Here is a 16,359-nt window from a genome sequence, read left to right on the forward strand (position 1 = left end):
TAAAACCATGCCAGGGAGGCACACACAGCCCAGACAAGCACAAAACCAGATGACATAATTTAATCAGTTTTGAAAGGTGATCCCCCCAAATTCAGAAACTCACTACATTAAAAAAAAATCCCACTCCAAAATTATTCAAAGATGCCTACAGAACAGTGACTGAAGATTCAAAATTTGTAGTGTCATGTGTCATCATGGGATTAGTCATGACACCTTTTTTTTTTTCCTCAGAATTAAGAATGTGAGCCAAAATGTTTAAGAATGTAAAATACATGTAAGAATATTCTGCTTCTCAAGTAAATTGCCAAGAAGGTTAGAGTCCTCAACTATTACAAATCCCTGAAACTAAACTGAAAATGTCAACATCTGTCTTTGTAATACATAATACATATATCTTCATATGTATATTTATATATTACATATTATATCTACATTTACACAAATTTTTGTGTATATATTTATATTTAAATGCATTTATATATTTGTATATATTTACATATACTTATATTTTTATATATCACATATGTCTATATATACTTGTACATATAAATATTTCACACAAAAGAACACATTTGAGAACCATTTTAACGAAGAAAATCAGAACCAATGAAGCAGAGAGGTCAAAAAGAGGAATGCAACTGACCAGTGTATGGAATTTCTTGTGCTGTACTTTTACACTCTCATGAGTTACTTGGAGATGAGAAAACATGGACTACTATTTTTTAGGATGCTAAGACTGAGCAGCCTGTGCCTCACATCCATGGCAAGAGCGAGTGAAGAATGCTGGGTAGAGATGATCTCACCCCCTGGGTGGGGGCTAATACCAAAGATATCCCAGAGCAGTGGGGGAGGGATAAAAAGAAACTAGAGGATTTTGAAAGCGGAAGGATAACTAGTACTCATTTTAAAATACGATCTAGATAATCTCAAATCTAGGGTTAAACCTATCACACCCAAAATGTAACCCAAAATGTAACATGGTCATCCACTGCAAGTTAATTCCTGGGAAGAATCTGATGATAACAGACTGTTCCTTTACTAACACACTTTTTTTTTTTTCAGCCAATTCCTAGGCAGGGCTAGGAAAGAAAATTAGGCCTCTCCAGTCACAGCAGGGTCAGAGGTGACACTAAGTCCTAGAAACTGACCTTAAAATACTTCTGGTAACATCATGGGGTGTTGTGGGCCCTCCCCCACCCCCAGCCACAGCAACAAACCCACACAGAGAACACTTCCTAGTGTCTGACTTCAACCCACAGCACAGGAGCCCTGCCACTGGTGAGCGTTCATTCCGAAGGCCTAATTTGACTTCACTCTGCTTGGGCTTTAGTCCAATTGGCAGATGGCCTTGTAGAAGCTGATCTCAGACACTTTCCCTTTCTAATTTTTTGGCTCCGTTGCCTCTGTTGCATGGGATATCATCTCTGCAACTTTATCTTGGGTTCCCCAGGTTTTGCTTGTTTTGTAGCTTTGGTTCTCTTTTAAATCTTTCTGCCTCAAAGAGGTTTGTGTGAAATACTAAATCACTGACAATTCCTAGGAATTATCCAATGACTTGCTTGCAAATCTCCAGCCATTCCTTGCCTTTTCCCTACCTCCTTCCACAATGAGTAGCCTCAGAAACAAAATTGCAGACACAAGGTGATCTTTGTGAATGCTGTACAAATGTTCCATTTTCTCTTACAGGATGGACTCTATAGAATGAAATGCCAGAGCTTTGATATTTATTATCCGAAATAGGTTTAACATTTGGAGAAAAGTGTTCAAATATATAACCTTGGAAAGAAAAGCAAGCTGATGGAACAGAGATCGGGGTGGAGAGAAAACACGATGGGCATGCTTTTGCTGTGTTGGGGGCAAAGTTAGAAAATGGAGTCCTTCTGAGCTTTAGGCTGCCAGGTGAGGTAAAAGTTAAAACACAAATCAATTTCCAACTCTTCATGAGGGCAACTAGATATCAATTTTAAATATACATGACCACAATCTGAATAATGAAGAAATCTTATGTTTTATTTAACACTTTGGCCAGACCAGCCCCTTTGAAGGGGTCACTAGTTTAGGAAAGAAGAACAACAAACCATCATTCCCTTTCCTGAAGATTCATCATTTTTCTAATTATTTCAATTGGTCCTGCTTTTTATTTTCTGCAAATTGGGGGGTGGGGGAAGGATTTGTATATTAGATCAGCGATGTCTGGTTCTTATCCAAATATTCCACCTAATAAGGACATAGGTTCTCATGGACTGGATAACCACTCTGCAACATTCCTGAGAATTGAATAATATAATAATCTTGAAAGTCAGCAGAGTGGATTATCCACTTTTTTTTTCTGGACTTGAACTTGTGACCTTAACAGTAGCACTGCAAAAAAAAAAAAAAAAAAAGCAAATGTGCTAAGCACTTTGCCAGAGTAACCTTCCATGTAGACTTTTCATCTTAAATACACACAACGAAAAACAACTACAATTTTTGGAAAATTATGTACAAACCCAATACTTCTTTCGATTACATATAAATACAAATTAGCTATTTCTCCTAAAAAGTGGTTATAATAGTAAATAAATACAAAATAAATCTGACCATTATACTTCATGTGCTGGGGTTGAACCCATATAAAATGTACAACGAAATACATTTTAAAATCTTTAAGGAATAATTCTCTGATTAAAATATTTGTTTTCCCAACTTCTTTTCGTAGATATAAATATATTTTCAAAATAGCTGTGTTTTTTTTCTCCATTCCATTCCATAAATAAAGTCTTCATTGGGAAATATTAAAGTGTCAACTTGATTTTTTTTTGTTTTTTTCTAAAATATATATATATATTTATTTTTATTTTGCTGTGCTAACGACACCCACAACCCTCCACAACCATGTCCTGGTAGTTCTTTAATACCACCTTTTCGTTCTCGTCAAGGTACAGCATGGAGATGGCACTGAGTTCTGTTGGGACACAGCACGCCTTTGGGATCTTAGAGTTAACAGAGTTGACCAACGTCTGGACGATGGCGTGATTCGTGGAGTTCAGGTGATCAGCCAGGGGGAAAGGGCACTCCCCGTGGCAGTAAAAGGCATGATACCCCGGGGGGGCTACGATCCAGTCATTCCAGCCCACATCACTGAAGTCCACGTACAAAGGGTGTCTCTTACAGCTGGATTTCAGGCGCTTGCGCTGTTTGTGTTTTGCTTGACGCTTTTCCCTTTTGTGCAGAGGGTGTCCTTTCCCATCGTGGCCAAAAGTGACTAGCAAGGGTCTTATTTGTGACCAGCTGTGCTCATCTTGGTGCAAAGACCTGCTAATCCGCACATGCCTCTTGGAGACCTCCGGGCTGTCCTCCGGGTGGGCCACTTCCACCACGAACCCGTGGTTGGCGACCCCCTGTGCAGTCCACCGCATCACAGCGGGGGTGACATCGAAGCTCTCCCACCTGCTGGCATTCGGAGTCACCAACCTGGTGTCCAAAAGTCTGGTCACGGGGAACTTGGAGTTGGCTGTTGCAGGTTTGATGATTTCATAAATATTAATTCGGTGATGGAAACTGCTATTGTCATCCAAAATCTCCTGTGTCTGTTCCCGAAAGACCTGAAGTTCTGCTGAGGTGATAAACTCCTCGGTGGGGACAGAAGTTAAATTAAAGAAGAAGCGCCGGGTTGTTTTTCCACTCATTTCTGGCAGTTCTTCCAAAGATTCTAATTTGATACAAAAAAGTGGAAAAAAAAGGAAAAATTGTTAGGACGAGTGGTGACAATCTGATTGGATAGAAGGATTTATAAACCTCACTTCAGGGTTTGATTTCTCCCACGTCAAAGTTTGCAACCAGAAAATTTAAATTTTCCCCTTTTGATAAAAAAAAAGGATTCTCCCTTTTCTACACATTTATGTCAACATATGTATTGTGAAACAAAAGTTCCTAATTCATTGTTACATTTTTAATCCAACACATGAATACTGCTTCCAGGTGGCTATAATAATGGGGGGAATGGTGAAGCATTTCTTTGGAATTCACAGACTTTAGGGCAAAAAGAAAAAGTCAGCACTGTAGTTAGTAGAGGTCTAATGAGTGAGGATTTGAGGAAATTATTGCATTTCTTAAAAAGAAAAAGGCTTTAATGTCAATCCCTTAAGCGGTATTCTAAAACATTACTCTGCAATTTAGATGATTTACAAATCTCGATATACAGATTTCAGTTTCCTAATTAAAGACTCTGAAACTCAACATCCACGATGACATTTTGCAAAGCACACCCTACTATTTTACTCAAAAGTCCAGAGACAAAGGCATTTACAGGGATCTATTTCTTTGGAAACATAAGGGTGGTACTAGGTACTAGGGCATTGTAATAATTAAGGCTAGACATTTCAAGAGAAATAATTCCCCAGGTTTGTCTGTTCTCTCACCTCCTTATGACCTCAAAAATCAAAAATTTACTTCCAATGTTTTTGGAAGAAAAAAAAATGACTCTTCTGTTGTAATTCCTTTATCTTTTTTAAAAAATAAACCATGTTAAAAAACATACCTACCCTAAAATAGGCTTTGGGAGAGAGAGGGAAAACCAAAAATAATTTATAAAAATCAACGGAAATACCATTATGATATTTCTGGTGTAAGGGAAAATCTATTAGAGAATAATAATTTAAAATCTATTATCATTATTTCAAAATAGTCATTTAAGTGGGGTATACATAAAAGTTCTTTCTGATTTAAAATTCCAGAATTTCAATTTTAAGAAGTAAATTGCTTCCCAAGCAAACAATAAACTATAACACAGTGCCTTGAATGCTGCAGCCTGCACATCATCAAAGGTATGTGTTATCATTAAATTAGTAGTAAATGGCACTAGACTGAGATGTGTGGGTTGACCTTCTTCTAGCTTTACTACATCTTGTCATTCCACTGTCAACAATTTTTACCTGCTTCATTCAGGATCCAACCTGAGTGCTAACAAAATCTGTTTGGCCATGGTGCATGTCATCACCGTAAGAGGAAGCCCTACTTTCATTAATTTTCTGAATTTACTTCTCCTACACCAAACAGCTACACTTCCCTCACAGAATTCAGATGCCTTGGCAAAGGAGAATCATTTCAGTCACTCACTCAAAGGTTCTACCTGTGTAAACATCATCAAAACAAGAGTCATCACTGCAGCTAAGTGGATGCACGAGGTCGACAAGGGCGGCTTACATCAAATTATGGAGGAATGCTTTAATGTGATGCTTCTCAAACTGCAACTGCTATGCAAAACACCCAGGACACCTTGAATCTTCAAATGCAGATTCTGATTCAGTGGGTGAGTCTGGGGTGTGGCCTGGGAATCAGCATTCCAAGCAGCTCCCAGGTAAGACAATGCTGGGGACTAGTGAACCAGCCTTTGAGCATAAAGGTTGTAAGGATGTTTTTCACATTCACATATAAATTACCAATTACCAGGGACATCTTTTCAAGTGCCTTTTTAAAAATAATAGAAGAATAAATAGAAAAACCATTAGCATTGGCCAAAAAGGAAGAGGTGAGGCCATAGGTGGGCAGTCAGACTCAGAACAGAAGGATTTAAAGCTCATCTACTTGGTCAGGGAGACCAAGAGGTCCGAAGTATCTTCCATGGGCCTCTTGGGCCTGCTAACCCACACACGTAGGAGTACCTTTCAGGAGCCATGCACACCCTAAAACCACTGCCGGCTAATGCTACTTCCGGCCAGGCGCTATTTTAAAAATAATCCTCCCACCAGTGGAAGCAGGGCTCTGGTCGTGTCTCCAGAAAATATCAAGGATGGTGTTTACCCCCGTCTTTCCACTTCCCTTGGCAATTCAGGAGCCCTCGGTTGTTTCTGCTGAAAATATTCTTTCATCAGAGTAGCCCTTGGCTCTCAGAGGAAAGAGGAGTGATGTAAAAGTCAGCAGCATCCTCCGGACACGAGGACACAAAGCCAGGCCTAGACCTGGGCTCCTGACTTTGCTGAAACCAGCACACCTAAGAATACTGGCTTTTCTTTTAAATAGAGGAAGGAAAGGCACATTATCCAGGGCCTTTGGTAAGCAGCTGTATTAACATAGGTGCCCAAAGAAACCATAACGGCAACAAAACTCCCAAGTTCAAATCCATAAATAAGAAAGAAAGAAATTCTAAACATACACACACACAGCCAAGAGGAGGGGGATAAAGAAATAACCTCCAAGGTAAGCATGAGAGACAATTAAGTAAAGAGGTCGGATGTGTATCAAAGAGGCATTCAATAGAACAATAACCCTCCGAAAGACTACTATAAGACTGAATTATATAGGACAGCCTCCATTCAACCAGATTTGACCTATAAAAAACAATTTTGGAGTTCTCTTATGGCATAGTGGGTTAAGGATCCAGCATTGTCACTGCAGTGGCTCAGGTTGCTGCTACGGTGTAGGCAGGTTTGATCCCTGGTCCGGGGACTTTTATGTCACAGGCATGGTCAAAAAAGAAAAAACATGCTATCTCATGAATCTGCTTGAAGGTGAGCAGCAGAAAGGATAAGCATTTAGCAAAGGAAAAAAAATTACACTATTAAATATAAATAAGTAACGTGAAGATCTTTCTCCAACTTTGCAGCTTCACCTCAGTTACCCTAACCCCTGAAGAAATGCTATTCCTCCTTATACAAAGGCCTCTAAGAAAATACCCCTAACTGCAGGCTCAGGTCACAGAGATAAGTCAGAAGGTCACAGGAACCCCCCAATCTCAGGAAAACAACTGGCCAAGGTTAGGGCACCTACTACTTTTTCCTTTGATCTACAAGAAAGCATGAATTTTTTTTTTTTTTTCCTTGAGGGTGGAAAAAAAATCAGAACCTTTTGAAATGGCGTAAAGGAAAAAAAGCTGCAAACCATCACAACCAGCCTGGAGATACTGAAAATATAGAGCATTTACCTAAGTAGGTAATGTATGTTTTTCTGAAGGCATATACAGTTATTAATTCTTGGTAAATAACCCTTGTTGAATAAGCTGCACCTGCCAAGGGATTTAAGGCCTCTAGTCTACCTGCGACTTGGGTCCTTGAACCTTTACGTTCTTATCCAAATGGATGGAGCTATGGATGCAAAATTGTAGAAAAATAAAGGAACCCAAGGCAACTGTAACTTTCAACCTCTCCTCCAAAAAGGAAGTTCCAACTTAATCATTTACACGTCAATTATTTGTCTACATCAAAATAATCCAAAAGTTGAGATGGAATTCCCTCAGCTTGCCTAGGTCCACTCTGGCCTCTTCCATAGGCCAGGGGAGAGTAGGACATAAAGAAAGAAGTTATCAGAGTTCCTGCCATCGCTCAGCAGTAACAAACCCAACTAGTGTTCATGAGGATGTGGGTTTGATCCCTGGCCTTGCTCAGTGGATAAGGATCCAGCATTGCTGTGAGCTGTGGTGTAGGCTGGCAGCTACAGCTCTGATTTGAACCCTAGCCTGAGAACTTCCATATGCCATGGAAGTCAAAAAAAAAAAGAAAGAAGTCATCACGTTAATGACAGCAAGTGAGCTCAATGTTTGTTTGTGCCAAGTCTAGCAGTAGAACTTCATAGGAACTATCTTATGATGACTAAATTAAAGAGGAACTGTTATTAGTTCCTTTTTGTAAATGAAATAGTTGGAGCTCAGAGAGGTTACGTGACTTTCTTAAAGTCACAGAGCTAGTAAATGAAGAGCATAGCTACAAACCTGAGTCTACTGCAGGTCCCAAGTTTTTGGCCACTAGACGGCACCATCTAACACAGGGGAGGAGTCTAAAACTCAAGCAAAAGTCAAAACCCTTAGAAGCTGATTTGTGTTTAATACTACAATGATAACCAGAGGGCAAATTCTGTTCCATCTAAATGGACAGAAATATACTACTCAAGAATGGTAGAGAGAGCAGACAGAACTAAGTAAGCAGAAAAGCATAGTGGTAGGGCCCACTGGGATAGATAGAACTTGTTTGGAACTACTGATATTTTGTGGCTGCCTTTTTGTCCTACGGTATGACAAGTTGTAACAAAAAGTGAGTTGTCATTACATTTTGAGAACTTTGCAACACTCTTTGAACAACAACAACAACAACAAATGTCCATTAAGAAAACAACAATTAAAACCTGGACATGTTCGAGCAAATTGGTAAGGTTGTAAATCCCTGCCCTGAAATAAAATGAGAGCAGTAGAGAATAATAAGTGATATTCTCCAAAACATAAAATAATGGTTAGACAACTAATGTACCAAAGCAAAAAAAAAAAAAAAAAAAAAAGATAAAATACAAAAGGTTAAAATCAATCAGTTAAAAAAATAAAGACAACCAAGGAGATAGTAGCTAAAAGAAACAGTATGGTCATGGTCACTAGCCCTGGTTTGGCCTCTGCTCACCCTTAGCTCCAACACCTCTGGAATGATCCAGTGCCCTCTTATTGCTGCCTACTTAGTAAAATATATAGAGGAGAAGTCTTAAAAAAGACAAAAAATCTCAGTGAGGAGGGATCAAGAGGGAACAAAAAAGATCCACTAAAAAGGCAAAAACAGAAAACATTAGTGTAAGAAAAACCCCTGGGCTCCAAAGCCTCAATCTCTATGAACATTTCCAAGTGGAACACCTGTTCTTCTTACTGGGGCCTTTCATAATCACACTGCCACACCTGGGGACACTAGCGAAGCACCCCAGGTGAGCATTGGTTTGGGGGAACTCCTACAGTGTCCTTTTAAATGGATATTTTCATGAAAATGACATCTGTGGGAACAGGGTTAATCTCTATTTCAAAGCTTTAGTCATAGAGGCAAATAATTCAGTTACTTTGGGCAAAAGGAACTGTGTCCTTCACAATCTGGAGAGCAAGCATGTAGTTCTTCTATATTCCAGTCTGATGGGAAAATATCAAGATGTTTTGCAGGGCCAATGAAATCAACCAATTTCAATGTGTTTTTTTAACTATAAGCAAAGCAGAAAACACTCTTTCCAGCTGGAGAAGTGATTTTTCTATCCTCAGTGGCAATTTCAAAAGGCCTATGCGGCCAAAGCACTTTTTAACAACTTTGAAAAAAGAACATTTTTTGCAGTCCCTGGGCTTTCCCAAATAAAAGCCACTGTAAAAAGGACTAGACAAAGTTTAATAGGCAAAATGACAACTGACAATTGCTGTGTCAGATCACCTACAGTGTGGACCCATTATCTTCACACAGTCATGATATCTCTTGTCCTATCTTTCACCAATCACCCAGATCCCAACCACAAGTAAGACCAACGGGTAATTCTTGTTATCAGGTCCTTTAGTCCTTTACCAAATAAACACCCACCCATGAAGCTTCCATGAACCAAATTCTGCTCTTAAACCTGCAGCCTTAATCAGATGGTTTATTAAAAGATTTTAGCGTCGTGCACAGTATTTTATAAACAAGGATGTATATAAAAAATCAAATCCCGGATTACACAAAAATGCAACAGTCCTCAAAAGGGGGCAATTTGTAGAAAACAAGAAAAGAAAAGGGATTTGTTGAAGTTTGGGGCAAACATTACATAGCTTTTCTCTATCATCTAATTGTGTTAAGTGTGAAGTCACTGCAAGTTGATTTTAAGCAAGTTGGTAACATCTGTACTCTTTGGGACATGATACTGACACTTTTAAAGGTATCAATTCTGACTTATAAACTCAAGCGTGCTATTTAAGTTAACACACTCAAATAAATTCTGGCCTGTTTAGTTTTGATCAGGCCACTTCTAGAGGAAGGAGAAATATGCAGACTTAACTGATGGAATCCTCATGCAACTGAATGTTTTAGATGTCAGATGGCTTAAACATTTAAGTTCTAAGAGACACACAGTAATTTCTTGGCCTTTAAAATAAAGTTAAGAATGGTTTCCATGTGGCTGGAATAGCTGTTCTTACTATTAAGAATCAAAATAATTTTAATCAGCAGCAGCTAGGAATGATGAGCTGAACCTGTCATCATCCCTAGGTTTTGATGACGGACCGTACATGAACCAAAACATTTCTACAGGACAACAGACAACTTCTGCTTTCAGTGGGTGAATCATGAAGGAGTCAAATGAGATCTTATTTCCTTTGAAATCTGACTTAGATCTGCTGCCAGCAGAGAGCACCTCATAGAAAGGGACTGGAAAATGAATTGATTATCACTTTGGTGATATCATTATGTACAGCTGCCTTGAGGACGTACCTTTTGTTATGGCACCTGCTTTTGGGACTCCTTCCCATTATCAACTGCTGTTCTCACAAGTGTAAACCATCCTTCACACTGGGAGAAAACTCCTGGCTGTGACATTTCAGAATGGTTTATATCAGAGTGTAGATTTCCATTTGAAATTGACCACCTCAGCAAGGCAAGGCATGGAGAAAGGAAACTATACTCCCAGTTTCCCAATATGCTACCAGTGGTTGCTTTGTGATACACAATTTTGGACCCTTCTCTAGAACTTGAACGAACTCAGGCTCTGTTTAGAATGTTTTATGCCAAAGGAGCATTTAAAAGTATAAAAAAAGAATAAAAATGAAACATCTTTTAAACTAACACCCCCTAAGAACTTGGGTACAACAGATCTCAATAGCTGCTCTAAGACATTTCAAATCCACTGACATGTCTTTCTAAGGAAGTAAGCAGAAATATCCTACCTTAAGAAAAACCAGATCCAGTATCACAAAATTTAAAAAATCTACATTTCAATGCACACGAAGGAAAACAGGCAGCTGCTGCAAAGCTTTTATCTGAAGGCTAGCCTTGTCTCTACTCCAGAGTTCATCTCAGATTAGAGAACAAGACAAGAATGTCATTGTAGAAACAAGATTGATTATGGAATTGATCTCCCACGAGGCTTAGATAGGGATTTGAAATTTTCCGAACCGGGCCCAGATCTACTGTATATTAGAAAAAATCTGAAGCCCTGGGCTTTGCTTTTTCAGTACTATCTCTGAAAATTCTGCCCTTGGCTCTGTCATGCCTGAAACTCCAGCTTGGGTAAGAGAAGCAGATTCATAGAGCAAAAGCTTCCAAACAGACAGAGATCACAATCTGTCCCTCTCCTTCATTCTTCCCCCGTGGAATTCTTGCACGTTTAGTTGACTAGGGGCAAGCCTTTTGCCCTCATCTTCCCCATCACTTGATTTCTCTCCAGTTCCTGGAGGAGGAGTCGCTCTCCTGGCTGCAAGCCAGGAAAAGGGTGCAGTTTTACCAAAGGGGAATCCCTGGCTCCCCCGCCACACAGGCAGTGCGGGAAAGCCAAGTTCAGAAAAGTTCTTCCGGAGGCAAGAATGGAAAGAACTGCAGCGCCCTGGCCAAGCTGCCCTTGCAGGAAAGCCTGCAGTCTGCCCACGGTGGGGCGCTTTGCGGGATGACTCCCCGCCTCCGTCTCCGCCCCCTCCACCCGGCTCCACGCCTCACCTTCGTGGTGGAAGCTGCGCACGGTGTTGGCCAAGCTGGCTGCCCTCTCCAGCCGGTGGTCCGGGGCAGGCGCGCCTGGCTGACCCGAATGTCGGCGGTACAGGTCCAGCATGTAGGGGGGCACCACGGCGTCCCTGCTTGGGGTGGGTCTCTGCTTCAGGCCGAACATGCTGAGCAGCCGCAACTCAAACTCGCTGAGGACGTCGTCCGAGGGCTGGGAAGAGGAGAGGCCAGTAGACGCCGCGAACTTCCTCCGGCCCAGCTCGGGAATGAGGCCGGCCGCGCCGCCCAGGAGGACCTGGGGAAGCAGCAACGCTAGAAGACAGCGGGTCCCGGCCACCATGGTCGACCTGCGGACAGGGCCGACGTGAGTCACGGAGCTCCCGCCCAGCCCTCCCCCTTCCGCCCCCGCCGCCCGGGCTCCTGTTCGGTCCACTTGCCTCCTCCTCCAGGGTGCCCACCCGGCCTACAACACTCAGAGGAGCTGAAGCTCGAACGTTTGGGAGAATAGAAGACCCTCTAGTTCCTGAGCCAGATGGCTTTCCCCTCCCATCCCATTCTCAATCGGTCTGACAAGATTTGCTTCCCCTCCCCCCACTCGCCTGGAGTCAGTGACTGTCACCTTTTTTTTTTCCTGTGATACTCGCGGTGACAGCCAGTGCAGGGAATCTGGGGAAACCACCTCTTGGTCTCACACCCCTCCGTCCCCTAAACTAACCCAAACACACGGCGCTCACTTGCATATAAACACGCAGGAATGGTGCATGTGACTTCCTTAGAGGCGCTGTATAGAACTTCCTGATACACACACACACACACACACACACACACACACGAGTCTATAACTTCCAGAGCCAGTAAACTCAAGGGCACAACTTCCGAAGTCACTTGCAACCTGTGGCCCACGCCTCTAACCTCAGAAGTGTCAGGGCAGGCCACTCCATCCCTAAACGCCCCTTGTGCAGCAATGATACACTGGCATCTTCCTGGTATGTAGATGGCTAGTATCTATTAATTCACGTGTCAGTTCGAGGTGGCACTAAAGAACTGCCCTCCACCCCCCCACCCACCCAGCATTCCTGGAAACAAACAGGTTGAATCACAACTTCTGCTATTTTCTTAAATGGGATGCAGCTCTGACTACAGAGAGGTCTCCTGGAGAAACTTTCAGAACTTAGAAGGGATTGCCACGGCAGGGCACACAGGTTGGCAGCTAACGGGTGAACAGCTACCCTCTCCAAGGGATTTCTTTGGCTTTTTTTTTTTTTTTTTTTTTAATCATCTGAGTGTTAACAGCCCTAATAAAACACCAAAGAAGGGGAGGGGACGGGGCGGAAGAGTGCAAACCGGGCCCGAAAAGCCGAGGGTCGCCAGGGGCGGTAGGATGGGGGCATCGCCGCAGGGGCTCGGCTGCACGTGGACCTGTTCTGTTTACGGCTGGCGGGGCCTGGCCCCGGGGAGGGGCTCAGCCGCAGCGGCCGCCTGGGCCTCGCGCCCACCCCCAACCCTGGGCTTGGCCCACGTTGTCTACCTTTAGGAGACCGCAGACCGTCTAAGAAGCACGCGGGGACACGTCCATTGAAAGAGCCTCCACATGGAAAAAGCTCTGACTGAAGGACCTGGCACAGGGACCGGGTTCCCTTCCTTCGCCTCCTCCTTCTCCTCCCGGGTGCCGGCCGGGCAGTTCCTCTCCGCACGCAGGGAACGGCGTCTTGGGTCAAGCCCAGCGGAGAAGTGGAGGGGCGGCGGAGTTCGCAGGCAGCGAGGCTGGGTCCGCTGGGGCAGAGACACCGGCGCGAAGTGAGGAGCGCAAGTTATTCTCCCTGCAAGTTCAAGAAGTCTCCAGCCAAGTGCTGACACACAACAACAGCGAGCAGGGGGAGGAGTGCGGAGCAGGGCAGGGAAGGGAGAAAGGAAAAGCTGGTGCTGTCCTTGTCCTTAGGAACCAGCGCCCGCGGGACGCGTGGCCCTGCGCGGGGCCGGCTCCGGGACTCGGGGGGCGAGGGTCGGTCGCTCAGTGCTAGCTCCGCCGCGGCCCCTGGCTCGGGCCAGCCATCCTGGGCGACGCCGGGTCCAGGGAAGGGCGCAACGGCGATCTCGGTGCCGGGCGAGTTGCCCCCCCGCATCACTCTGCCTTCCTCCAGCGCACCCCCATTAGCGCTAGCCAGTTGAAACCACCGCTCCGGCGCCCCGTCGTCCTCGGGCGCATTCTCCGGCGAGTAGAGCTGAGTCTCGGGCCGCCGAGGCGGGTGGCCGCGCTATCCCCTCGCTCTCCTCGCCCTCGGGCCAAGCAGCTGTGCCCTTTGTGGCCAGTCTGGGGTCCGATCACACCTCGGCCGGAGCCTTCCAGGCCCCCGAACTCCGGCGGGTGGTGATCTGCATCGCGGCGCTCGGGGTGGGCTCCTGGCTCCCCTGCGCTCTGCGCGCGGGTCTTCCGCTCCGGCGCGGCCCGGGCAGCCGAGGCCACGGCGCAGCGGCGCGCACGGCCGGGCGCTCCAACCCGCGCGGGGTATACGGGCGCTGTTGCCTCGGAGCTCCCAGTAATCCACGAGGCGCTCGCCCCGAGGTCGTTCGGGTGGGCGGCGGAGCCTGCGGTGACTGATGTCCGGCGGCGACTGCCAATCCCCGGCGGGGTGTGGGAAGCGGAGCGGCGGGCGCAGCGCGAGCCGGGCGCAGCGCGGCGCGGCGGGGCTAGGACTCCGGCGGCGACGGCGGCGGCGGCGGCGCCGTGGCGCAGCGCTCGCGGCTTTTAAAGGGGACGCCGCCTGCCGTCTCCCTCCCGGCCCAGGCTGAACACCTCCCCCTCGGTGGCGCGGCTCGCCGGGGATCCCCGAGCGGGCGGGAGCGGCTCTCAGGGGTGTGGACCGCGCGCTGGGGCAGCCGCGGCGGGGTGGGGCCGAGGGCGGGGACCTGTGGCCGCCGAGGGGGCGCTAGATCATCCAGCCCCTGCCCTCCAAGAGGAGATCCTTCGGAGCTCCCGCCTCTGGCTGGGACATTGGGGGTGAAATCCCGGACAAATACCAGGTCTACTATTATTTCCCCACCCGGCCCGTTATTCACCTTTCAGTTTGAAGATGTTTAGTAATAGACGATCAAACAAACAAACAAAGAAAACTCAACAGAGTGACAAGGCTCAGGGTACACCCTTCTGCATTTCCCCGGGGTGGGAGGGGAATTAAAAGAAAACTAGAGATTGAGTATTGGGTGTTATTTAAACTTTAACTTAAAGAGGTATATGTATTTACATATATAAATTTTTATATAAATCTGCACTATTTTATTCTAATAAATATATATGCAATACACAAGTATATACGTGTATGTCTATAAATACATCCATATATGTACATAGGTGCTAACGAAAGCACACATTTCTATAAATATATGTGAAAGGTGTATCCTTTTGCTATCAGGTCATGCGCAACGTGAGCTCTGTGTGTGTGTGTGTGTGTGTGTGTGTGTGTGTGTGTGAAGAGAGGATGAGAGGGGGTTTGTTTATTTATGTATGTATGTATGTATTTATTTATTTATTTATTGAGGTGGCAGTCACTTGATGCCTTGCGATATTTATCTTGCCCAACTCAGAGGCAGGCAATTCGCAACTCGAGGAAGGTAAAATAATGCACAATATGAGCTTCACAGACCAGAATCTTTTGGTTGGAGACCCTAGAACCTTATGCCCAACCCACTTCCACCAGGCTCCTGAAGCAAGTTTGTGACATGCGGTAAAGTGACTTGTCTTCCTCAGCTGAGATAGTCCCCAAATTTGCTGCACCACAAGTTTCAAGGCCAAGGCTCTCTGTCCTTGCCAGGATTCCAGGATCCGCCATGCGCAGCTCAACCCATTTACCCAAATGATCCCAGAAGCCAAAAGCAGAAAATTTTTTGAAAAGGTGAGAGCAGTGAAATCGAATTCACCTGCATGGAACCTTCAGCCCGCAAAGCAGAAAGAGGAAAGTCTGCAGTGGGAATTCATAACAATCTATTACCCATGTGTATTATTTTTTTTTTTCAGTTGGAAAGCTAAAGTAATTCTAGGTTCCGCTCATGTAAATCGGATTAGCAACCCACAGAGGGGAATTAGGCACTTGCTGTTTCTGAAAGTATAAAGGTCAAATAAGGTATTGCTGAGGAAGACTGCCTACTAGGAAAATAAATGGGGGGCAGAAGGAGGGACGAAATATTCAGGAACCTGGTACTTTCTTTTCCCTGAAAATGAAGCTCGATGGAGGCTGATTATCATTGTGCATCATTGGATACCAAACAAGTTGGCATGAGAACATACTTTGTGCACAGACACTTTAAGTCAAAAAGTGTTTATTGTGCTTCTGAAACTATTTCCTTTCCTATCAAGCTTAACTGAGGAGTTGACAATTGTTTCTGTCATCAGTGAGATTTAAAAAACAAAACAAAACAAAACTTATATGAAACCTAAATCAGTATGCAGGTTTTAAAGAAGAGAAAGTTGACAGCTGTCAGATTGTCATTTTATGAAATAATCTTCAATAATCAAAAATCAGAGGGAAAATTGGCACTTCTGGATACTCTATCTCATCTCAGTGTTGCCCATCACAGAATCTCTTTTATGTGTTATATGTGATTTTCACAGGGGCTGCTGCAGGCCTTTCCCAAACACAACTTCCTAAATTTTGGCCCTTTCTCTGAAGAGCTGGACTCTCTAGTTGTTTTTTAGAGATGGCTGCCCTCTTGTGGTGGAAATGAGTTTGAACGCTTGGGAGAGAGAAGTCAATAAATAAATAAGTAAATAAATAATCTCTAAAGAATGATTGGGGATACAAAGTACAGAATGACCATACCTACCCATTTTCCAAGCAGTAGGAATAGTTGAAAACAATAAATCTAAGTGGAAATGACCTCATTTTATTCTTTGCGAATAGCCACCTTTCCATCTCCCACTCAGAATGCAGGGTTATTACTTGGAGCTGGCAGTTTCTGTTGCCCTTGAAAATACCACTTA

At 44.3% G+C, this 16,359-nt stretch overlaps 1 protein-coding gene across 1 annotated transcript; it reads right to left on the bottom strand.

The window, feature by feature from the left end:
* Positions 1-1,702: 1,702 nt before the first annotated feature.
* BMP2 (bone morphogenetic protein 2) lies at positions 1,703-13,516 on the bottom strand. Its single transcript, XM_047771695.1, has 3 exons — positions 12,913-13,516; positions 11,382-11,731; positions 1,703-3,691 (listed from the first exon to the last, which is right to left on the bottom strand). Exons 2-3 carry the CDS (start codon positions 11,722-11,724, stop codon positions 2,847-2,849), a joined length of 1,188 nt encoding a protein of 395 aa, XP_047627651.1. The 5' UTR covers positions 11,725-11,731; positions 12,913-13,516; the 3' UTR covers positions 1,703-2,846.
* Between the last annotated feature and the right edge of the window lie 2,843 nt (positions 13,517-16,359).

Source organism: Phacochoerus africanus, chromosome 3 (assembly GCF_016906955.1).
Source record: "Phacochoerus africanus isolate WHEZ1 chromosome 3, ROS_Pafr_v1, whole genome shotgun sequence".
NCBI classification, from domain to species: Eukaryota; Metazoa; Chordata; class Mammalia; order Artiodactyla; family Suidae; genus Phacochoerus; species Phacochoerus africanus.

Bases quoted from the DNA above. Each gene is read 5' to 3' on its own strand.
- BMP2 (XM_047771695.1), bottom strand. From the start codon at position 11,724: ATGGTGGCCGGGACCCGCTGTCTTCTAGCGTTGCTGCTTCCCCAGGTC. The intron at 3,692-11,381 runs GTGAGGCGTGGA...GTATCAAATTAG, and splicing joins GCGCAGCTTCCACCACGAAG to AATCTTTGGAAGAACTGCCA.